We start from the raw sequence: 24,749 nt of genomic DNA on the forward strand, positions 1-24,749 counted from the left end.
GGAGTGAGGTGCAGCAACATCTCACCTTTATAGAGCGCCAAGTAGTTAGTTTGTAGTTCATTGCTGTTTAATTGTTTCAGTTATAGGAACTTCATAGTTCAATTATTGTTTGCTAACATTTATTTTATACTTATAGCCTCGCCGTGGAGAAACTCTATGCAGTTTTTACGGATTATGAACATGATAAAGTAGGTGTACCTTCAGTTCTGTTTGGAGATTACTTTGTTGTACTCATTCAATTCTGTTTGTGCACGTCAGTCCTGTTTGTCTTCAATGGACTGGGTGTGGGCTCAGTAGTAGAACAGTTGTCCTGTATTCCTGAGGCCCTGTGGTTGATTGGCAGCACTGCAAAGAATAAACAAACCTCCAGCAAATGTAAATAAAGCAGTTCTCCTTTGAGAACTCACCCCATGTGTGTCATGCTTCCTTTCCATTGCCTTTCTGCTTCTTAGCCCCTACTGCCTGCAATCTCACCTCCAACTGGACTTTCCTTATAAAGCAAGACAAAGCCTACCTGTTTGTTTTTCTATTCTTTTGTTAAATGCACTCTTTAAGGAAATGTGCAAATATAATTTGAACTAATTAAATCAGGTTTTAATCTTTAATGTTTCTGTTCTTACAGTGTGTTTTTGTGTAGCATTGAAAACATGAGAATTTCATACTTATACACTGACATCAATGCTGTTTTAGATTTCTAGAGATGAAGCTGTTAACAAGATAAGACTAGACACAGAGGAGCAACTAAAGGGTAATTCTGTCTTCATTTTTAAAGGGGTTGAAAGACAAATGTTTTTTTTTTTTTTCAAAAAATACACAGATTTGTTTTCAGATTTCAGTGGTAAGATCATGAAAAACTGAGTTATTCTCATAGTTGCCCAGTTTTATCGTAAATCTGTAATGATGATAGACCATGGGTTGCTGTCATGTTAATGTGTAGAAGTGTGGCTAACAGTGGCCTTGAGTTGGCACCTAGTAAACAATGAACGTAAAATGTTCCTTTCTTATCTGTTTCAGTGTGTTAATGTCCTGTAACCTGTCAATTTGAAAATCTAAAAGAATACTTAAAATTCTTGAGCCCAAAGAGAAAAGTTAGCTGGTCACGGTGGCGCACACCTTTAATCTCAACAGTCAGGAGGCAGGAGAATCTCTGTTAGTTCCAGGCCAGTCTGATCTGCATAGTTCCAGAACACCCAGGGTTATGTAGAGAGACCCTGTCTCAAAAATCAAGAAAAAGAAAAGAGAAGGAAGGATCAACAACAACAACAAAAGACCCCAGTTTGGGGAGATAGCTTAGTGATAGTGTTTGCCCAGAACGCATGAAGCCCTGTATTAAATCCCCAATACTAAAAACAAAAATTTAACAATAAATTCTTCAGTTTATCGTCCGTGACATTGTAACACCAATAATAGCTAGTTTATAGACATTTAGTTAAATGAGTAAGTAGTCTGCATCTGTGCCTGGCACACGTCATCATCAGGGTGATGTTGTTGTCAACCCTAACATTGTCCGGAATCACAAGGGGTGGCTAACTATCCACAGATCTTACTGTGTAATGTCATTCTTGTAACAACTTAAATATGGGTAAAGGTTGATGTGGAGTTCTTAATAATTTTTCCACAAAGAGAAATGTATTTTTTTGTGGGAGCATTTATCAGATTTTAAAATAAAAATTCTTCTACATTTATGTTAATACCATTACTTATAGTTATCTTCAAAATAATTTAGGCTTTTTTGAAAATCAAGAATAATACATTATGGTCAACAAGATGGCTCAGCAGGTAACAGTGCTTGCTGAGTAAGCCTGGAAACCTGAGTTTGATGCCTGGAATTCACATAAAGGTGGAACAGAAGAACTGACTGCACAGTTGTCCTCTGACCTCCACAAGTACACCGTAGCATGCCTGCCCATACACATTTGTCATGCATACTTATGCAGTGATCAGTGATCAATAGGTTTTTAAGAGAATGAGGGCTGGAGAGATGGCTCAGAGGTTAAGAGAACTGACTGCTGTTCCGGAGGTCCTGAGTTCAATTCCCAGCAACCACATGATGGCTCACAGCCATCTATAATGAGATCTGGTGCCCAGAACACTATATACATAATAAATAAATTTAAAAAAAGAGAGAGAGAATGAAAAGATAATCAGTGATGGAGGTTCAGGCCTATAATACGAGCACCCAGGAAGCTAAGACAGTAGCATTGTGAATTCAAGGCCACCCTGGGTTATACAGCAAGACTGTCTTGGAAAAGCAAAACAGAAGTATTCTGAACTGGAAGTATGGCTTTATAGAAACCTGCCTCTCCTGTGTAAATCCTGCAATACCAAAAGAAAAGCTTGTTGTATGTTGAAGATTACAGTTATATGTCTTTCTGTGACCATATTTTATGTTCAAATTACTTTAAAGTTATACATTACTTAATAAAGCAAGAGACTGGTCGATGGCATTGGTCGACATTTAAGAGCATAAGCCTGTGTTGGACTGATCCCTAGAAATGTGCTGTGTGATCTTGCCAGGCGAGCGGCCCGCTACTGACCTTCAGCCCCAGCCCTACTTTACTTCTTTAAGCCTTTCTCTTCTGCTTGTGGTTGCCGTTTCCTTACACGCTGTTGTGAAAGCTAGGGGCACACAAAGCGTGAGCCTGGCTCATGAAAATAGTCGGTAGATGTTAGTGGAAAGGGCAGCTGGTGTGGATGCGTAATGAAGAAAATTGTTTCTCAGATTACACAAACTAAAAGATAACTGAAGATCAACTGTTAGTTACCCTCTTGTAGGTGTCTGTATTGGTCAGGTAACAGGACAGAACAGGGATGGGTCATAGCACAAGCCAAGTTCCTACGCCGGCCTTAAGAGCATTTGATGTATGTGCTTTGTTTACCTGAGAACTAAGTGTTCAGACATCTCACTTGATTTGATTCTGTGAACTTTGGAGAACTTATCTTCCCAAAAGATAAATTTTTGATTTTGTTTTGATTTGTTTCTTTTCTATAGAAAAATTTCCAGAGGTCGACCAATTTGAAATAATAGAATCCTTCAATGTTGTTGCAAAGGAGGTTTTCAGAAGTATTATTTTGAATGAATACAAAAGGTAACCATATTCTCCTGTAGTAGAATTGAGGCAGGCTCTGTACCTGCAGGTTGCCTTGACAGTAGCAGCTTACTTAAAGGAGGGAACTGGGTGTTCGTTTTAGACATGAGCACCTGTTGGCAAGTGTATGGACTATGTGGCTGTGGCTCTCTCTTGATGTACAGAGCACATCTCCAGACACTGATTCAGTGGGAGCCCAAGTATTTATATTAGTGTTTACAATTCTGACAAGTTACTGGTGTTGAGAACTTAATGGCAGAGATAAAGATTTTTCTGACTTCCTGTATGACTTTACTACTTTATTACAGGTGTGATGGACGGGATTTGACTTCACTTAGGAATATAAGTTGTGAGGTAGATATGTTTAAAACACTTCATGGATCAGCATTGTTTCAAAGGGGACAGACACAGGTAAAATATGTTTGAAAGTTATTTGTTTAAATATATTTGCAATGTAGATGCTATAAGTTTGTTTCATGTTTTTGTTTTTGTATGTGTGTGTGTCCTTGTTTGAAATCAGGGGGTCTCTTTTGTTGTTTACATCTACATTTGCATGGAAAGTGAGACTGAGCTACTGTCCCTCCATAGGTGCACCGGAATTATAGATGCATACTACTATTGCCCAACTCTTTCTGTTTGATCTGTTGGTTGATTTTAGGGGTTTTGTTTTTCAAGACAAAGTCTCTATAACCCTGGCTGTCCTGGAACTCCCTGTGTTGACTAGGCTAGCTTCTAACTCACAGAGATCCACCTGTCTCTGCCTCCTGAGTGCTGGGATTAAAGGTGTGCACCACTGTCACCAGGCTTTTTTTTTTTTTAATCTTCTTTTGGTTTTTCGAGACAGGGTTTCTCAGTAGATATGGAGCCAGTCCTGGAACTTGCTCTGTAGACCAGGCTGGCCTTGAACTCACAGAGATCCACCTGCCTCTGTCTCCCCAGTGCTGGGGTTAAAGACATGCACTGCCACCACCCTATACATTTCAACTTTCCTATAGTAGCCTGGTGTATCTTGAGTTCTGATGTGGTTAATTCATCTCCTTTTTACTTTTTCTTTTTCTTTTTTTTTTTTTTTGAGCATCACTCCTTATTCCCAGAATGACAAAATTATGCATATATGATTTTCTTTCTTTTGACTTTCAGGTATTGACTATTAAATTTAGATAGTTAATTTATTTTGGAATATATTGCTGCATATGGTCTATAATGAAACCAATTCACTAATCATTTATTTTTTCCACTGATTTTTGACAACTTGTACTCAAAGTTTATAAATATATTTTTTTACAAAGTTTATAAATACATTTTAAAACTATACTCTTCATTGTTTTGTGGATTTTCTGGCCAGTTTCATTTTCATTATCAAGCCTTTGGGGACACTTTAATGCCTATGAAGTACATCTTCCCTGTTTACATATCTTTCCCAACAAAACTGTTTTAGCTTTTCATGGTACATTGTTTCCTTCATTTGAATGCTAGAACTATGTCAGTTTCAAACAGTTCTTCTAGGATTACATTGGAATTGCACTGAACTAAATATATTCGAGAAAGAAATGGTAGTTTTATCATTTGAATCAGTGCTTTCAGTGAATATATTGTCTCACTTTCGATTCATTTCCTCTTGTGCCTTTCAATGAAACATTAAAGATTTGGCCAGTTAGATGCTCTGGATACTTTCGTACCTCTTCTCACAGTCTCTGCCTCTTAACTGGAGTGCATGGTCAGTTTATGCTTCATTAATGGCTGCTGTGATCACACTTAGGCCTGTTACTTCGTTATTTGTTTCTCTGACCGACCTTTTGTTTCCCTCCTCCTCCTGTCACCTTGCATGTTTACTAGAATTGTGCTTTAGTTATGTTTGCTTCATCGCTGCACCTATGCATTTCTCTGTGGTGATTACAGGGATGGTGGACGTCTTTGGTTTCTGAGTCTAGAGTTAAAATAAGGAAGCTTTGCAGCCATTTCGGTGGATTTCCACCCCTTCCATCCTTTATGCTCTAGTGTGTCAAGTTACATCTACATGTGCCATACGCCCACAGGGCAGTACTGTAACTGTTACTTTGAATGATCATATGCATTTAAAATAGGAAAAAGAAAGCCTTATTTTTATACTGACCCACATATTTGCCATTCCTGGTATTTTTTCATACCTTCAAAAATGTGTCAGTGCTATATCAAAGAAAAGAGTCTTCCTCCTGGAGTAGTTTATATCAAGAGTGAGCCCAAATTTGAATTGTCTACTTCCTGTGTCTTCCATCTGCCACTCTTGTCTGATTCCAGCAGTGGACTTTGCTCTATGCTTATTGAACAGCACAGAAAACATGATATGGGAAAGGAATGCGAGTCTTTACCAGAGTTCACAAGGGAAGAAACTATATCCACTGTTGCTACAAACAGATATTATGGTGGATACTTGCTTTCTTTAAGGTTGCTTTCAATCTATTGGCTGCTGTCAGCAAATGATCATCATAGCTCACACATGTGTGCACGCACACACACACATACAAAGTTCTGGAAAACTTACAAAGAAAAAACAAGGCATAGTAAGGTTGGTTACATTGCTTTCTTGAAGGCTAGTTAAACAGGCTGACTTCACCATAGAGAAACAGACTGAGTATATAGTTTTAAATGGACTTGGTTGTAAGGTTAAGCAAAAATTCAGTTTCTGAAGGCAAGAGGTATTTTTAGAAAAAGCCATTTTAGGTCAGGTGGTGGTGGCGCATGCCTTTAATCTCTGCACTTGGGAGGCAGAGGCAGGCGGATCTCTAAGTTCGAGGCCAGCCTGGTCTACAAGAACTAGTTCTAGGACAGACAACAAAGTTACAGAGAAACTTTGTCTCAAAAAAACAAAAATAAAAACAAAACAAAACAAAAAAAGAAGCCAAATTTTACCACCTGAAGATCCAAGTTTTCAGTTAGATCATTATTTCTGTCATTCTGACCAGGCTAACTTCAGTGTTGTCCTGTAGGTCTTCAGAGAGACACTTCTCTTTATATTTTTTATTTTTATTTTTTTGACTAATCTGAAAATGCCTCTGTCATATACTTAGTCCTTTTTCTTGGTATAGAATTATGGATTGATAGAAGTGGTGGTCAGGGTGTTTCCTTTTTTTTTTCTTTGAGCACTTAAAGATGTGGTATTTCCTGTTCTTTGTCTTTTATCTGATAAAGACTCATTCAAATCATTTCTGTATATTTATTGTTTTTATGTGAGTGCAGTCAAGATGTGCTATTTTTGGATTCCATCAGTATGACTATGAAAAGGTACTTTTCTTAGAATATGTCATACCTAGAATTTCAAGCTTAAATCTACAAATGTGTCTTTTCATTAAACTTGACAATCCAGCCATTACTTTGCAAATATTCCTTTTCCTGCTGACTCTCTTCTCTCCTGGAGTTGCAAGTGCAAGTCATCCTACAGGAGCCATAAGTAAGGTCCCTTCAGAGTGGGTGACTCCATTTTCTTTTCCTTTCTATCTCCCTCTTTCCTTTCTCCCATGCTTGAGTTTGAACACAGTATCATGCTACTTAAGTGCTCTGCCAATGAGCTACCTCCAACCTCTGGATTGACTGGTCATTGTTCAGTGTTGTTATAAATGTAGCTTGAAGATCTTTGACATCCAGATCTCAGCTAAGGATTGTGCTCCATTCCCTGGTTGCTGCTGAAGCTGAACCGTGGGATTGATAACGCTGCTGAATGTCTGGGCTGTGTTGTCAGTCTACTTTCCTTTAAACGGGCAGAGGTTTTTTGACTGAACCTCTGTTGAGGCTTCTTTTATGGAATAATATTGTTTTTATGAATATTCCTTCCTCTTTCTCACCCTCAGCAGCCCTAGTGAGCCCTACACTTAGGCTATGTGTTAGCCTTTTGAATTGTTGAGATGTATAATCAGTCTGAATATTTCAGGGTGAGTGTATACTTCCTGTAATAACTGCCATGTCTAGCATTATGTAGTATGTATTTATAGATTACAACATTTTCCTTTAGAAGAATTAAGTTTGCCAGATATCTTTAGTTTGAGCTGGGATTGTAGCTGGTTTGCAAGGCCCTCAGTTAAAGCTCCAACACACACACACCCCAAATGAGCAGATCAACAAACTACATACGTTTGTTTGTATGTATATATACTCATATACACATGTAGTGATATTTCATTTGTATTTTAATAAATAAAGCTTGCCTAAAGACTAGAGAGTAAAACAGTCCCACTGGTCAGCCTTATAGACCAGGCAGTGATGGCACACATCTTTAATCCCAGTAGCCACACTAGTTTTCCATAGAAACTAGGCAGTAATGGTGCACACTTTTAATCCCAGCACACTATATATATACACACACACATGATGGGAGGAGACAGCTCTCAGACAGTCTGGTTCTGAGTCTCCTGGAGGCAGGATCACCATTTTAGACTGAGGTAAAGGAAAGAGCCAGTGGCTGTCTGTTTTGCTTTTCTGACCTTCAGATTGAACGCCAGAATCTATCTCTGGGTTTTGTTAATTGTGCTACATATTCATGAATACTTCCTTTTGGTTTTAATCTTTGTTGTTAATATTTTAAAACTTAAAGAATAATTTTGTTCTTTTCTTAGGTACTCTGTACTGTTACATTTGATTCATTAGAATCCAGTATTAAGTCAGATCAAATTATAACAGCTATAAAGTAAGTTATATTTTTATGTTATATTTTGTGTGTGTGCACTAGTTATTTCATTCTACTCTCACCACTAGCAAACCCTCAAAGGGCATTGCTGTTCTGATTGTGTGTTTTTTTGAGATAAGGCCTCAGTCTATAGCACAGGCTTCCTTCAGGTTCATAACAATCATCCTGCTTCAACCTTCTGAGTGCTGGCGTCATAGCTAGGAGCCCCCATAGCAGACTTGGTTATTACTTTTATAGCCTGTTTCTCTGTACACTTCGTTTTCTGTCTACATGGTCAGAATTGCCAAGAATACTTCTCTGTTGGTGAACCATATTTTCTTCTAAATCGTTGGTTTGGAACACATTTGCAAAGCATTTATTCTGTGACGTGATTACATTTAGTTTATGTCTATTGCAACATTCCCCATGACCAAATTCTCAGGTAATCTTGAATAAAGTTTGTATTACAAAATCGAGAACAAACACATGAGTGAAATCCCAGGTGCTAAAAATAAAGCCAGAGACTCTTAATGAAAACCGTCTGGTCTCAACTGATACGTAATTTTGTGTTCCCCTCCTGTTCCTTCAAACTCAGCAGTAAAACTGTTCATCTGCTTAAGGTAATGCCTCCTTGTTGCATCATGGTCCTGAGACTCAGGACCTTCCTGCCTAACTGGTGGTTGTAACCTCTAATGTTTTCAGGATTGCTACCCCCAGCCTTGTTTTCATGTACATAGTAAGTTAATAGGTTGGAAACTGGAGATGTATGTACTCAGTTGGTAGAGTGTTTTCCTAACATACACAAAGTCCTGGATTCGGTCTCCGTTATCACCTGTGTGGCATAGAGGTGCACACCTGTAGTCAGCACTGTGGAGGTAGAGGCAGGAAGAGCAGCAGCCCAAGGCTTATCCTTGACTGCATCCTAGATACATGAAACCCTGCCTCTAAAAAGCAGTAACAAAAGACTTTCTTTTTTTGAAAGAAAATTGTGTTCTACAATCAACCTAGAATTCAATTTTAAGTCCCAGCTATTGTCAGACACCTTGCTCTCAGCTACTCAAGGGGCCGGAGCAGGAGCATTGCCTACTAAGGGGTTTAAGACCAACCTGAAGAGCATAGCAAGAGACTATGCAAAACCAAAAACAAATTCCCATTCACTCTCTGTTCAAGTTTTGAGTTTCAGACCAGCACTCATTAATACGCGATTGTTTTTCTGAAAGCATAATAAATCATTTTTAGTGGTTTATGGAAGTAAATTTGCTTATGTCCTTATAATGTTTTTAATATTATTCCTTTTTCTTGTAGTGGGGTAAAAGATAAAAATTTCATGCTGCACTATGAGGTAAGATCATTTTTCTTTAACATTTTTATTGTTGAAGATTTCTATGATACAGCAAAACGAAAAGAACTTGATAGTGTGGCCACTCCCTCAGTCCTCTCATTAATATTTTATCATTTATCTGTGAAAGCTGATTTAGTAATTATTTTATTGCTTAGAAAAGAGACCTAGATGAATAGCTTTCTAGTCAGTAATTCCCTGTTTCCAGCCCCCACATGGTGGTTTATAACCACCCCTAACTCCAAATCCAGCACCTTTGGGCCTCCATAGACACCAGGCACACGTGTACATAGACATGTAGGCAAAAACCTTCTATACATAAAATAAAAATAGATCTTCAAATGAAATAAATTTCCATGACAGTTCCTACTCTTTATGTACACAGGAAGTACTTACAAATTGCTAATTTTAGTACTGTGATACATACTCTGGATTTTTCAGACATCTTCCAGACAGACACATGGATAGAAGATAGACAGACACAGATAGACAGATGATGTACTTTTTAGAACAAAAGTGGGGTTGTATTTTGTAATTTGTTTTATTGTTTTGGTAATGTTTAGGCATCTTTCCATGTCACTTACGTGTGTGTGTGTGTGTTGTTTTGAAGTTTCCTCCTTATGCAACCAATGAAATTGGCAAGGTTACTGGTGTAAATAGAAGAGAGCTTGGGCACGGTGAGCACATTTCTAAGCTTGTGTTGTCTTCTTAGAGAGCCTTGGTGCATTTTGCTCATTGTTTTGTATTCTGATTTAGGTGCTCTTGCTGAGAAAGCTTTGTTTCCCGTTATTCCCAAAGATTTTCCTTTTACCATAAGAGTCACATCTGAAGTCCTTGAGTCAAACGGTACGATATTCCAGTATTTCTTTCCTTAAAAAGACTAGAGCCTCAAGCCTGCTGCAGGAGAAAATATGTTAAGTTGATCATACCTTTGTCCTGAATCTATTTTTAGCTACTAAGTTATTTTGAAAGCTCTTTAGAAATAAATATTCAATTTTTGCATGTATTACAATACACCTGATTTGGGGAACTTTATTTTTTTGCAAACAAACAGCAGAGCAAATTAATCTTGGAGGGGGATCCATCTGACAAAGGATAGCTCCCACATATCAGATGAATAAGTGGGCATCAAGAGAGAAGCAAGGCTTACAGGTCAAAAAGATAAATAGAATAAATTAGTCCATGAGTCAAGACTGGATATTGTCAACTGAGGCAGAATGGGCAGAGTTCAAGGTCTAACAGGTGGTCACAGATTTTTAAGGCAGCACCAAAGTTAGCCACCTTAGTCCTCACTGGATCTCTCACTGACCCTGGAGCTAGGCTGGCAGCCAGCAAGCCACAATGATCCTCCTGTTTCTGCATCTCATGCACACCTGACCTTACACCCCACATTTCTGTTATGCATATTAGGGATTCAAACTCAGGTCCTGAAACTTGTACAGCAAACACTTCTGCCCAGAGTCATCTCCCAGCCCCTTAAGTGAGTTTACGTAGAAAGAAGAAAAGACTGCTGGGCGGTGGTGGCACACACCTTTAATCTCAGCACTCGGAGACAGAGGCAGGTGGATCTCTGTGAGTTCGAGACCAGCCTGGTCTACAAGAGTTAGTTCCAAGACAGGCTCCAAAGCTACAGAGAAACCCTGTCTTGAAAAAAAAAAGAAGAAAAAGAAGACTATTGACTATTTATATTCAAGTGTAGTATATTATAAGGAAATGAGACTAGTTATTTTTCTGTATTTTAAGAAATCAATATATGATAAGTGGTTCTTTTTTTTTTCAATAGGGTCATCTTCTATGGCATCTGCATGTGGTGGAAGTTTGGCATTAATGGATGCAGGTAAAAAAATTATGTCTCAAAACTTTGTACTGATATGCAGCATGAGGTGGGACTGCTGATCCCATGGCGAGGGACAAACACACCATTACACAGGGCATACATGAAAAGAAGTTTATTGGGAAAGGAAAGAAGGTAGAAAGAGACAGAGACACAGAAGAAAGAGAATGGGTGTGGGTGGAGCTTGTCTCTTAAAGGAACCTTTACACCTATATAGAGTCAGGGCACTGCCTGCCATGCGTTCTGGGGTGGCAACTCTGCCTCTACCAGATCCCAAAGGGACAGGGACAGGTTGTGTTTGCCTGGATGATAAAACTGTTAGTATTTTACATATATATTTCATTAGCACAGAGTATAAGATTTATTTAAATTGGATTTAATAAGTCAAAAAGATTATAGATTACCAACCTAGGCCAGACACAAGGTAATTACAAAGTAGAACATCAGATAACTATTGGCTGACATTCTTATTTTCAACTAAAAGACACTGAATATTTGTAATACACTGAAAATTATATACTAGCCTTGGTGAGCCAATGAACTTTCCCCTTACAAAACTGGAACCTTCCAGAATTGACTCCAGTCAACGAAGCAGTTTCAATTAGTAAACAAAAGCATAGGAAAGTAGTTTGGTGCAATCCCTGTCTGTGAAACTCAAAGAAAAAAGACTTCACATTTTAGGCATTTAGAGCAATATCTTGCAAACAGTTAAAATGCTACTCAAAAGAAAAAAGGGGGAAGTGGCATCAAAAGCACTACTAAAAGGATTCCTCTGCTAAGTTGCCAAATTCTCAATTCAGATTGAAATAAAGAAAGGAGGATGTCTAAGTTAGGGTTTCTATTGCTGTGAAGAGATACTATAACCAAAAAACTCTTATAAAGGAAAACATTTAATTGGGACTGGGGCTGGCTTACAGTTTCAGAGGTCTAGTCCACTATGAGCATAGCAAGAAGCATGGTCGCATGCAGGCAGATGTGGTGCTGGAGAAGGAGCTGGGAGTTCTACATTTTGATCCACAGGCAGCAGAAGGACACTAAGTACCACATTAGACACAGCTTGAGCATATGAGACCTCAAAGCCCACCGCTACAATGACACACTTCCTCCAACAAGGCCACACCTCCTGATAGTGCCATTCTCTATGGGTCAAGCATTCAAACATAATGAGTCTATGGGTGCCATATTTATTCAAACCACCACAGAGGATAACCCAGAGTAAGTGAAGCAGTTATGTGAGTATATTTTAATGCTACTTAGAAATATTAAAACTTAAAGCAGGACAAAGCAAAAAACTGCTAATGACCTTTTCCTAGTTCTAGTTAGTATAGGTAAATATATTACAGTTTTCTATTATTCATCTTCATTTATTCATTTTGCAAATCTTTATTATGTGATACCTAAAAATCAAGCACTGATCTAAGTTTTTGGGGAATAGTGGTGAGCAAAATAGTCATTTGTATTCATAGAAGTTGAATTTCTCAGCCAAGTCTCATATTTAAAACAAAACAAAACGAAGTCCAGACATCCCAGCACTTTAAGCAGAGACTAGCAGATCTATATGAGTTCAAAGCAAGCCAAACTGGCATAGTAATATCCTGTTTCAAAACAACTCTGGAAAAGATTAACTGAACAACGAAAGACTTTTTCTTTTCTCCTCAGAGAGGGTCTTATGTAGTTCAGGCTGATCTTGAACTTGCTGTAGATAAGGCTGACCATCTTACAGAATATGCTATCATAGCATACCAAAAGACATCTTAAACTGTGGACAGAGATCTATCCGAGACAATGGAAAAGGACTTCGAAGTTAGAATTATATACTAGCATACAAGGAATAATCAGTTTTGATTTTGTAAGACTAGCACCTTCTATAAAACATGATTATAGAATGTCTTAAGACTCTTAACTCACCGTGCAGTGGTGGCTCATGCCTCTATTCACACCACTTGAGAGGAAGAGACAGGCGGATCTCTGTGAGTTTGAGGCCAGCCTGGGCTACGGATCGAGTTCCAGGAAACTACAGAGAAACTGTCTCAAAAAAAAAAAAAAAGAAAAAAAAAGACTCTTAACTCATAAAAACAAACAATACAGTATAGAGGCTGGACACATGTTAAGAGCATGTCTTGATTCAGCTCCCAGCACCTACATAATGGCTCACAACCTTCTGTAACTCCAGTCTCAGAATACCTTATGCCCTCTGGCCTTTATGTGCAGTGGGCATGTAGGTGGTGCTCAAACATACATGCAAGCAAAGCACTCATACACATAAAATAAATAAAAATCTCTTTTAAAAGGAGGGGATGTATTTTATAATGGAAAGTAGCTATAAAGAGAACAGTAGTGGCGCATGACTTTAGCCCCAGCACTTGGGAGGGATAGGCAGGCGATCTCTGTGAGTTCGAGGCCAGCCTGGTTCCAGGACAACTAGGGCTGTTACACAGAAAAATCCCTCTCTCGAAAAACCAAAAAAAAAAAAAAAAGCAAGAAAGAAAGAGCCAAAAGATACTAAGGAAAATAAGCCATACCCATAACTCATTTTGTTATTTTTGGAAAATAAAAAATGACTAGATTCCAAGTGAGGTGGAGGGATACTTTTGACACAGTAGACCTAGAATTTGTCTTGACAATGTATGATACCTTTGTGCAAACAGTGTAGAAGTTTAGACTGCATTAGGTGCATCATTCATGACTGGTTGAAGGATAAGCAGAGAGGACTGGTTAATCAGTGTGTTGTGAAAGAGAGAGGTCCCAGGTAGAATACTTAAGGATGCTTCATTATCAGCCCATTCCCTTTCCTTAATAACAATGACACGACATACAGGATACTCAGGATACTAATAAGAAGGAATACGGGAAGCTGTAATTGCAGTGGTTGGGCAGTGAAGGGAAGAAGATAGCAAATTTAGGGCCAGCCTGATTTACGTAGCAAGACTCTGTCTCAGTGAAACGGGGGGGGAGGGGAGAGGAGGAAGAGGAGGAAGAAGAGAGGAAAGAAAGAAAGGAAGGAAGAAAAGAAAGAAAAGAGAGAGAAAGGAAAGAAGGAAGGAAGGAAGGACATATAAGAATTGATAAGTGTTTCCAACATGAATACATTAACTATGGAACAACACTTCTACCCTAAAATGGGAGATTTCTAAAGAAAGCAGTTATAGAGTTGACAAAACTGTCTAAATTGAGAAATTGCAAAGAAACTGACTGAGACCATGATATTTTGCCTAGTTTAAAGGTTGAAAAGCTATGTTAGGGTCAGGCAGATTAGGAGGCATGACATGTAGCTGACCTAGAAGGAATAGCCTGTGCAAAATGATGAAGTTATAAAATAGCATGGCTGTGTTTCTCAGAGTATTCAAAAGAACCACTGAAGTAATAAATAAAGCAGATTTTGAAGGCCACTTGAGCAAAGCAAAACAGGTTTGTTTGCATTTTTTGTTTACTAACTTTTTAAGATAGATTTAATTTAATTTTATATGTATGTATAAGTACTTCCATGTCTATATGTGTATCACATGCCTGTTGGAGTAAGGTACATTAAGTGTATATCTTTGGAAGGTAGTTTGACTGTTTGAACAAGTATAAATGTCCATGCCCTTTAAGTACCTCCTCTATGGCTTATCAGAGGAGATGGTTCCATGCGGTGCACAGAGGCCTGATGACCTAAGTTTGATCCCAGGATCCCACAGAATAACAAGAAAACAGACTCCAGAATTGTCCTCTCACCCCTACATGCACACGGTAGAACACATGTCTATACTTAGACTTAAATGCACAAAATAAAATTAAAAACTTCAAATTTTGTTTCATCTGGAAGTGGAGTGGCATATCTGTAATCCCAAATACTTCTGAGGCAGAAGCAGAGCGATCTCTGAGTTTAAGGCCAGCCAGGACTACACAGGGAGTGCTATCTTAATTTAAAAATAGTTTTATATATGGGAGCCATGCATAGTAGTACATAGTTCATCCTTGTAACTGTAGCACTTGGGAGACTAAGGCAGGAAGGTCTTATAATAATGAGGAAAGCACAAATATTTTATTTATTTATTACATGTATATGGGGGTTACTATGTAGTAGGTTTTTACTAAATAAAAAGAACAAGGTAACAGATAATGCTTATATCATGTTTCTCAGAAATAAGAATTTAAAGATTATGTTTATAATTGTAGCTGTATACACAAATTTTCTAGTGGGGAGGTGAACTGAAAGGTTCAGGCTTAGAAAATATACCCAATAAAGGGTTTGAAGAAGGAACCAAAAGCAAAATAGCAGAGCATAGAAAACTTAAGAATTTGCTCTCTTAGGTTTTTGCCAAGTATAGTTATTATCTATTACTTTACAGGTCATTATTAAAGGATCAAAAAGAAATGAGATGGGGCCTATTCAACTCGATTTGATGACTGATAGAATAATGGAATAATGTCAGCAGAATTTGTGCGTGTTTCATGCTACTACATGTCTTATACACAAACTTTGTTTTCATTATAGGGGTCCCAATTTCATCTGCTGTTGCAGGTGTAGCAGTGGGATTGGTTACCAAAACCAATCCAGAGAAAGGGGAAATAGAAGATTATCGTTTGCTGACAGATATTCTGGCAAGTATATTCCCAGTTTGAAATGTTTACAAGTATATTTAAAAGTACATGCTTAGACCAGTCATGATGGCATATGCCTGAATAGGCGTAAGAGAGAAAATCACTAGTCATAGTCTAACCTAAGATTACATAGCAAGTTCCAGGCCACCATGGGCCATGTGGTGAGACAAAACAAAAAATGCAAAACAAATCAAAGACATATAAAAGCCTCAGCCTAGAACAGTGGTTCTAAACTTGTGGGTCCTGACCCATTTGGAAGGGGTCAAATTACCTTTTCACGGGAGTTACCTAAGACCACAACAAAAATAGTATTATGGTTGGGGGATCAGCACACCATGAGGAACTGAACGAGAGGGTCACTAGAAGAATGCTTATACTTCTGGAGTATAGATACAGTGTTTATTTCCTGTTTGCCTTGGATTCTAAAAGATACGTATTACTATATACTTATCCAGAATGGCTTCCTCTGGGATAATTCTAAATTAATTTTTATGTGTTTATTAGGAACAGGCATGAGCTAAACATAAGATGATATTTCCAATGGCAAGCTTTGTGCCCTGGAGCAGCAGCTGAGTGGCAGAGGTGGCTCTTGCATTTAACATTAGAGGAAACACCTTACTTCCAGAGCTAGGACTTGAAATTCTTCTACTGTGACTATAGGTGAACTTTGTTTAAAACTTTACCATAATTTCTTAAATTGTTGAAGGGAATTGAAGATTACAATGGTGATATGGATTTCAAAATAGCCGGTACAAATAAGGGAATAACTGCATTACAGGTACGACCTTGTTTCATTTTTTAAAATTTAAATAATGACACGGACCACTGTCTGTTTATTTATTTATTTTGGCTGTTCTCTATTAGGCTGATATTAAATTACCTGGAATACCAATTAAAATTGTAATGGAAGCCATTCAGCAAGCATCAGGTAAGTCAATACACTGTATGCTGCTCTCATTTCTGTCTAGTTTGTTAATGGAACCTTTAATTCCCACTAAGTTTACTATAAAATGTGGCTGGCTGAAAGAATGTTTGCCTGTGATGCATTGGGTCAGATCCTCAGCACCATCAAAACAGAAGAGTGGGGCCCTGTAATTTAACATGATCAAGTATTAATTATTGATTACATGACTGACTACCCAAATGAAAGAATAGTAAAATTTTAATTTTTACAATTTAAGCAACTTTCTGAGTTTGGAGGAGTTTGGAATAGATAAGGTAATTAAGGTAATTAGAATACAAAGAGTTCCCATTAGTGAGCTAGAGTTTTGATTATACACCAGAGGAAATGAGAGTGAAACTATTTCAGATCACACTTGATTCAGATCACACACTTACAATTTTTATTCCGGTGGTATTTCTTCTAGTGGCAAAGAAGGAGATATTACAGATAATGAACAGAGTAATTTCAAAACCTCGAGCATCTAGAAAAGAAAATGGACCAGTCGTAGGTAAGACATTAAAGTTATTACTGACAGCTTGATAAACATTAATGTTTAAACATTTATTACTATTTTAAAGTGCTTTTCTCTTATCAAAATAAAAATAAGTACATTTTTGCTAACTACATTGAAAGAAAATTCTTTTACAATCATTCATTTACTGTGTTGTGGGGGGGGATGTAGGCATGCATATGCTACATACACTCTGTGTCTGGCAGTCCGAGACCAGCTTCTGGGAATTGAAGCTCTCCTTCTACCACTTGAGTGCTGGGGATTGAACTCAGGTTATTAGGCTTGGCAGCACATGCCGCTCAACCATCTTACCAGCCCTAGAAAATATTTAAAATGTTCTTCCCATAAAGAAATGGAAAAGTGAAAACATACGTGTTTATTCAAATTTAAACATTACACTATGTATACATGTATCAAAACATCACAATAAATACATAAAATTTCTGTGTTCATATAAATCATTTAAAAGACAATTTTGTTTATGTTGAAAGAAAACCAGACTTTAAATTTGAGAACATACTCTTCTACATTTTTCAATAATTTTAATCACAACAAATTTCTTCTATTTCATAATGTACATATGTTTAGGTTCCTATGTCTTTGGCTTCTTTACACGATTGTCTGATTACATGAATTGATTGCATTTCAGAAACAATTAAAGTTCCATTATCAAAACGAGCAAAATTTGTTGGACCGGGTGGATATCACATAAAAAAACTTCAGGCTGACACAGGTAAGAGTTGTCTTAAGTTTGAGGGTATCGTTAAATGCCAAATCATACAAGTTTGCTATTTTATCTCTAGTGTGTTACTCCAGAAATAGTATTTGAGAGATAAAAGATGAGAAGAAAAGTATAAGATGTCTGCCTGTGAGTCTTCTATTGGAATTTTTAGTAAGTCAACAAACCTTCAGGAAGGATAAAGCAGCATGGTGCGGCATGCCTGTGATCCCAGTATTTGATGACAGTCTGGAGACAAACATAGCAAGCCTTGTCTCAGAGAAGAGAAAGGATGACAAAATCCATCATATTCCTTCCACATTTTAAACGAACATTCCCAAATAATTTTTAGCTTTAGCTTTTTATAACTAAATAACTTACGGGTTATTAACTCCTCCTACTTGTGCAGTTTTGACTGAGTTTCATTTAAGCTCTTGTCTAAAGAGTATATGCAGAGACCAGGTACATTCAGGCAGGCAGCTGTCGGTCAGTTCCAGGGTAGCCTGGTCTACATATTGAGTTCCAAGCCGGCCAACCAAGGCTACATTTACTTGAGACTTTGAGTATATGCAGAAATGGTCACATTTTAACCTGTTTCTTCTAGAATCAATGTTGAGATGACTTAATAGTTGTATTTTGAGTTTGCTAAAAGACAAGCAGCAGAGGTGCCTTAACCAGATTAAGAGTGAGAAACTGACATGATTCATTCTAAAGGTGGAAAATAAAAGAGGACGATGAAAGTGTTCTGCTACAATCCCTAGTCACAATTGAAGAGTAAAACAAAAGCCTTAAAAATTAGCCTTGCTGGGATAGGACATGGCTCACTGTTATATCCATAGGACCTAGTAAAATTAGCCCTGCTGGCCAGGCAGTGGTGGCGCACACCTTCAATCCCAGCACTCGGGAGGCAGAGGCAGGCAAATCTCTGTGAGTTTGAGGCCAGCCTGGTCTACAAGAGCTAGATCCAGGACAGGCTCCAAAGCTACAGAGAAACCCTGTGTTGGGGGAGGAAAAATAAATTAGCCCTGCTGGGTTACGGCATGGTTCACTGTTACATCCATGGGACCTAATACAGTGCCAGGCACTTGGTGGGAGAGCAGTGTGTGTCAAGGAACAGTCATTAGCACGGAAGAAACCCAACCCAGCGGCTTCCAGACCTCTCCCTGTTCTCACATTCCTTTTTAGATTAGTCTCCTCTGGCACGAGTTTGTTAATTTTAATGTGTTATCTCTTTTTTGACCCCCATCCCTAACCATGATGCTGGGTTTATTCTAAAGGTGTAACAATTAGTCAGATTGATGAAGAAACCTTCTCCATATTTGCACCAACACCTAGTGCAATGCATGAGGCAAGAGACTTCATTACCGAAATTTGCAGAGATGATGTAAGTATAGATCTTAGTGGTTTTCTGTAGTAATATGGAGCAGCGGTGGCGGGGCTGCGTCCCCAACACCCCAAGCCGCCTGCCCGGCTAGCTTATGCCCCGAAATAATTACACGGACACTGTATTCTTTTAAACACTGCTTTGGCCCATTCCTATCTAGCCTCTTCTAGGCTAATTCTCACATATTAATTTAGCCCATTTCTAATCATCTGTGTAGCGCCCCTAGGTGCGCTTACCGGGAAGATTCTAGCCTATGTCCATCCTGGGTTGGAGCTTCATTGCTTGCGTCTGCCCAGGAGCGGAGCGTGGTGTCTCTCCTGCGTCTGCTCCGGAGAGGAGAGCTGTCGAGTCTGACCTCACTTCCTCTTCCTCCCAGCGCTTTGTTCTGTTTACTCCTCCCACCTATCTTCTAACCAATGAAAGCCAAGCAGTTTCTTTTTATTCAACCAATGACCTTCCTCCATCAGTTTTCCTATTTTTTTTTTCCTGTTACCTTTATTTACCTAATGATTTTTTACTTTACAGCAAGAGCAACAGTTAGAATTTGGAGCAGTTTATACCGCTACAATAACTGAAATCAGGTAATTACAAATAAACAATAGGTTCGATTTTGGGGAGGGGGTGTTTTTGAGAAAGGGTTTCGTTAAAGCTTTGGAGCCTATCCTGGAACTAACTCTTGTACACCAGGTTGGCCTTGAACTCAGAGAGATCGGCCTGCTTCTGCCCCCCAAGTGCTGGGATTAAAGGCGTGCGCCACCACTGCCCGGCATGAGTTCAATTTTTACTGCAAGCCCAGATTCACTTTGTATTTAGATATATGCCACTAACTGTGTGTGTGTGTGTGTGTGTGTGTGTGTGTGTGTATGTATGAGAGAGAGAGAGAGAGCGCATTTGTGTGTAGCTGGGAGTGACTGTTTTCTCTCATTGTATGTGTTGATTGTTGATGTTTTGCCTGCATGGATGTCTACCCACCATGCCTGAAGAGACAAGAGGAGGAGGATGTTGAATTCCTGGGGACTAGAGTAGACAGTTATGGGCCACTAGGCAGGTGCTGGGAATCGGAACCTGAGTTCTCTGGAAGACCAGGAAGTGTATTTAACCACTGAACTTCCCTCCAGCTCCACCCCCTTTTGTGTTTTGCTATGTTTATTATCTGTTTTATACATACAGCTATTTGGCATACATATATATTACACCATATGTGTGTCTGGTGCCCACAGAGGTCAGAAGAGGACATCAGATTCTCTTGAACTAGAGTTACAGATATGTGGATGCTGAGACTCAAACCCGGGTCGGGTCCTCTGGAAAGCAGCCAGTACTCTTAGTTGCTGATCCATCTTTGACTCTGAACTTCTGATCCTCCTGCTTTCACCTCTGGAATACTGGGAGGAGTACACCACAGTGACTTGTTTTTATAGTGCTGGGGCCAACCCCTGGGCTGTGGGCATGTGAGCCCTCTACAGCTCAGCTACACCTCTAGCCCCATCGAATTCTTTTTGTTTTTTTAGCTAATTTTATTTTCTGTGCCACTGTAGTTTTCAATAACATGTTTTATAATTATAATAGATTCTGACATGAGAATTTTTTCTTTTCTTTTTTTTTTTTTTTGGTTTTTCGAGACAGGGTTTTTCTGTGGCTTTGGAGCCTGTCCTGGAACTAGCTCTTGTAGACCAGGCTGGTCTCGAACTCACAGAGATCCGCCTGCCTCTGCCTCCCGAGTGCTGGGATTAAAGGCGTGCGCCACCACCGTCCGGCTGAGAATTTTTTTCTTAAACCAAATTTTTGACCATATTTTATTTTCAAACTATATTTTTACCAGTTTTATTTTCCCCCAAACCATAAACCTAAAACTTACAAATTAATATTTCCTTTTTATTGTTGTTGTTTTTGTTTTATGGCATTATTTGATACTTAATTAACACATTTTTAAATCACTTTCAACCTTAAAAGTATTTTTACCAGCTGAAATTATCTCAAGATGTCACTTCTGCCAGGCGGTGGTGACACACGCCTTTAGTCCCAGCACTCTGAGTTCAAGGCCAACCTGGTCTACAAGACAGGATCCAAAGTTACAGAGAAACCCTGCTTTGAAAAACCAAAAAAAAAAAAAAAGAAAAAAAAAAAGAAAAGAAAAGATGCTACTTCTTAAAAAAAAAAAAAAGGAAGAATTTATTTATTTAGAATATTTCTTGAAAGGTTTTTAAAAGTAATGAAAGAGAATGGGATAAACTGTTTAACATTACAGGTGGAAAAACAAACAATGCAATTGATTGTTTTCAGACTAGAGAAAAAAGGAAGAGAACTTTTTACAGCCATCCATTCATAATTCCAGTTCCAGGAGATGATGCCCTCTTCTGACCTCCACATGGTGCACAGACATACATATATACTTATAGGCAAAAATGTACATATTAAATAAATATAATAAAATGTTATGAATTCTGAAGAGAAACACAAGTGAATACGTATTATAAAAACTTTTCCTTTATCTTCTTGTTCATTTTTAGTCACAAATATTTAAATATAGGGCATAATTCCATATTGAGAAACAATGATTTGGGCTCAGGATATGTGGGTGGATTATTAATTATGTGTGAGTTCCTAGGTTCAATTCCAAGTACTAATAGACGGGAGAGGAGGGCAGAGACGCGAGATAATATGACAGAAGTATATTTGTTATGTAATCATAAGTTTTATAATTCCAAGTACTCATAGACAGGAGAGAGAGGACAGAGACGGCGAGGTAATATGAGAGAAGTATATTTGTTATGTAATCATAAGTTTTATAATTCCAAGTACTAATAGACAGGAGAGAAGGACAGAGACGGCGAGATAATAGAAGAGAAGTACATTTGTTATGTAATCATAATTTTTTTAATCATAAGAATGTGTCCTAGGAGCCAGGCATGCTGGTACATGTACACACCTTTGGTCCCAGTACTAGGGGCAGAATCATGTGGCTCTCTGTGAGTTCAAGACCAGCCTGGTCTACAGAGTGAGTTTCAGGACTACACAGAAAGACCCTGTCTAAAAAAAAAAAAGAGCAAGAAGAATAATATATCCTAGGACGTAGCCTGGAGATCGGTGTGACACCTGCTTCTGTGAAAGCATCAGCTGTGTGTGTCGGTCCATGTACTTACTGTTTTAACCAAGCTGATGTCTTTTTGTAGAGACACTGGCGTAATGGTAAAACTGTACCCAAACATGACTGCTGTGCTACTTCATAACACGCAACTTGACCAGCGAAAGGTAAGAAGGCCAGATTTGTGTGTGTATGGTGAGTGTGCGGTGTGAGCACACACGTGTATGCATGGAGAACAGAGATGCCTAGGGTGTCCTGCTCTGGGACTCCCACCTCCTCTCAGTCCCTTTAGTCTACCAGCACTTCCAAAGATCTTCCCTTTTCTATTCCCCACAACACTGGGGCCATAGTCACATGCATAACTCTTGCTGGCGGTTTATACAGACGCTGAGGATTTGAACTTAGGTCCTCATTTTTGTGCAGCAAGTATCCTTATTTTCTGAACCATCTCCCCATCTCAGACTTAACTTTCTGTAATTGTTAGAAATAATTAATAGTAAAATTACCTAGATTGTTGAGAATTGGATATTTTGCCTAGTTATAGTCACCAGCCACTAATGTTTGCAGTGATGAAATGTAAAGAAACTGAACAGCCCTCCTTAAAGGACTATAATTTGAATATTCACCTACATTGCTTCAGTTATTCATATGAAAGGAAATTTTTGGGTTTTTTTTTTGTTTTTTCATGATATTTCAAGACAGGGTGTCTCTGTGTAACAATCTTAGCTGTCCTGGAACTCACTTTTGTAGGCCAGGGTGGCTTCGATCTTGCAGAGATCTGCCTGCCTCTGCCTCTTAAGTGCTGGGATTAGTGGCATGTGCCACCTCTACCTATGAAAGGGCAGTCTTAACATATTGAGTGAGCCGCATCCCCAACCCTTGTTTTTTTGTTGGTTTTTTTTGAGACAGGGTTTCTCTGTAGCTTTGGAGCCTGTCCTGGAACTAGCTCTTGTAGACCAGGCTGGCCTCGAACTCACATAGATCTGCCTGCCTCTGCCTCCGAGTGCTGGGGTTAAAGGTGTGTGCCCCCATGCCCAGCCTCAGCCCACATATATACTGTACACTAAATAGACATTTGAAGGGCTGGACACTGAAGTAGTAACAGTAGTTTTCATTTTCTTCTGATTACTTTTATATTGTTTGCAAAGTTTGTAATTAATAGATTTCATTAGAAAAACAAATATTACTGGATAATTACATATAACTAATTAATTTTTTTTTTTTAGATTAAACATCCCACTGCCCTAGGATTAGAAGTTGGCCAAGAAATTCAGGTACTTATGCTCAGTGATTATCTTTAAAGGTGTGAATTGAATTTCAGATTCCAATTAGTGTCTATGAAGGAATAGAATAAGCACCTCTGGCTTGTATTTTTGTACACTGCTTCTTTAAGAAGTCAGGGTGGCTTAACCAGACTTGCTAAGCATTAAGAGTAAGATCTTTTCCCTCAAATAGATCATAATTTAGCTTTAGAGAGAGAGAGAGAGAGAGAGAGAGAGAGAGAGAGAGAGAGAGAGAGAGAGAGAGAGAGAGAGAGAGAAAGGCAGACAGACAGAAAAAACTCCACCTTTAGAGTTGGGCAGACTTGTCATTTGGAGACAGTCTTGATAACATGGTGGAAAGCTGTGTCATCTTGGAGCAGGTGAGACTCTGTACTTGACATTAAATGTTTGTGAACTAAGAGTACTGTTGCTGAGGTCTAGAATTCTGATAGTAAAACTGGCCCTGTCTTGTAGTGCTCTATCAGTGAACAGAAGTTGTTGCTGATCTGGGTGTGTATTCCCCATCTGGGCTTCTGTTGTTTAAGCAGCTCTGGGGAAAGATGAAGGCCAAGAGAGCATCTCTCCACGTGTTTGTGCTGTACATCAAAGGGGACTTTAAGCCTGTTGCACTGTTCCCGTTTAATTTCTTCATGGAACGATATACTCTAGTGCAATGGTCCCCAAGTCATAGAGAAAATACAAAGCCCTTAACTGAATTTTGACTTTGGACTTACAGTATAGGAACTTAGAAACCATAAAAAAGGCACAGTTAGTTTATCAGAAACAAAACTAAATGTCTGCTTTCTTTTGCCCTGTTTGGTTGATTGATTTATTGATTGGTTTATTTTAGTCAGTGTCTCAGGCTAGCATCAAACTCAAACCTCCTGCCGAGTGTTGGGACTCCAATAGGGCACTGTACTTTGATTCCTTTTGTCTTTTTTTAACAGCTATTTCATCAAAATATAGTTACTGTGTCTCTAATTATTACTGAGCAGTGCTTTTATTAGACACAAATATTAATTATTGCCTTATTTGTACAATGCAAATTTAAATGTCTTTGAAATTACATGTCAACTTTAAATATGCTTCTTTTACATAGGTCAAATACTTTGGCCGTGATCCAGCTGATGGAAGAATGAGGCTTTCCCGCAAAGTCCTTCAGTCTCCAGCTATAACTGCTGTCAAAACTCTAAATGATAGAAGCAGCATTGTAATGGGAGAGTCTATGTCACAGTCATCATCCAACTCTTCCCCTTGACTCCTGTTGGAAATGGTATTCAACAGTGATATTCTGCAAAGCAAACTTTAATAGTCCCGTTTAATGTGTAGATTTCTATATAATTTAAATATAATGTTTGTATTAAAAT

General features: G+C 38.5%; 1 protein-coding gene across 1 annotated transcript in view; it reads left to right on the forward strand.

The window, feature by feature from the left end:
* The window catches only part of Pnpt1 (polyribonucleotide nucleotidyltransferase 1), a 37,004-nt gene that overhangs the window by 8,839 nt on the left and 3,416 nt on the right, over positions 1-24,749 (forward strand). The window contains exons 10-28 of the mRNA XM_075942461.1: positions 137-188; positions 691-748; positions 2,993-3,089; positions 3,398-3,500; positions 7,676-7,746; positions 9,031-9,067; positions 9,675-9,741; positions 9,821-9,910; positions 10,848-10,901; positions 15,376-15,482; positions 16,189-16,260; positions 16,347-16,410; positions 16,850-16,933; positions 17,586-17,669; positions 18,932-19,038; positions 19,564-19,619; positions 22,209-22,287; positions 23,347-23,394; positions 24,482-24,655. Coding sequence (XP_075798576.1) covers positions 137-188; positions 691-748; positions 2,993-3,089; positions 3,398-3,500; positions 7,676-7,746; positions 9,031-9,067; positions 9,675-9,741; positions 9,821-9,910; positions 10,848-10,901; positions 15,376-15,482; positions 16,189-16,260; positions 16,347-16,410; positions 16,850-16,933; positions 17,586-17,669; positions 18,932-19,038; positions 19,564-19,619; positions 22,209-22,287; positions 23,347-23,394; positions 24,482-24,640 — 1,489 coding nt within the window. The 3' untranslated portion in view covers positions 24,641-24,655. The remainder of the gene's footprint in view (positions 1-136; positions 189-690; positions 749-2,992; positions 3,090-3,397; positions 3,501-7,675; positions 7,747-9,030; positions 9,068-9,674; positions 9,742-9,820; positions 9,911-10,847; positions 10,902-15,375; positions 15,483-16,188; positions 16,261-16,346; positions 16,411-16,849; positions 16,934-17,585; positions 17,670-18,931; positions 19,039-19,563; positions 19,620-22,208; positions 22,288-23,346; positions 23,395-24,481; positions 24,656-24,749) is intronic.

The sequence above is a fragment of the Microtus pennsylvanicus genome, chromosome 12, assembly GCF_037038515.1.
Source record: "Microtus pennsylvanicus isolate mMicPen1 chromosome 12, mMicPen1.hap1, whole genome shotgun sequence".
NCBI lineage: Eukaryota > Metazoa > Chordata > Mammalia > Rodentia > Cricetidae > Microtus > Microtus pennsylvanicus.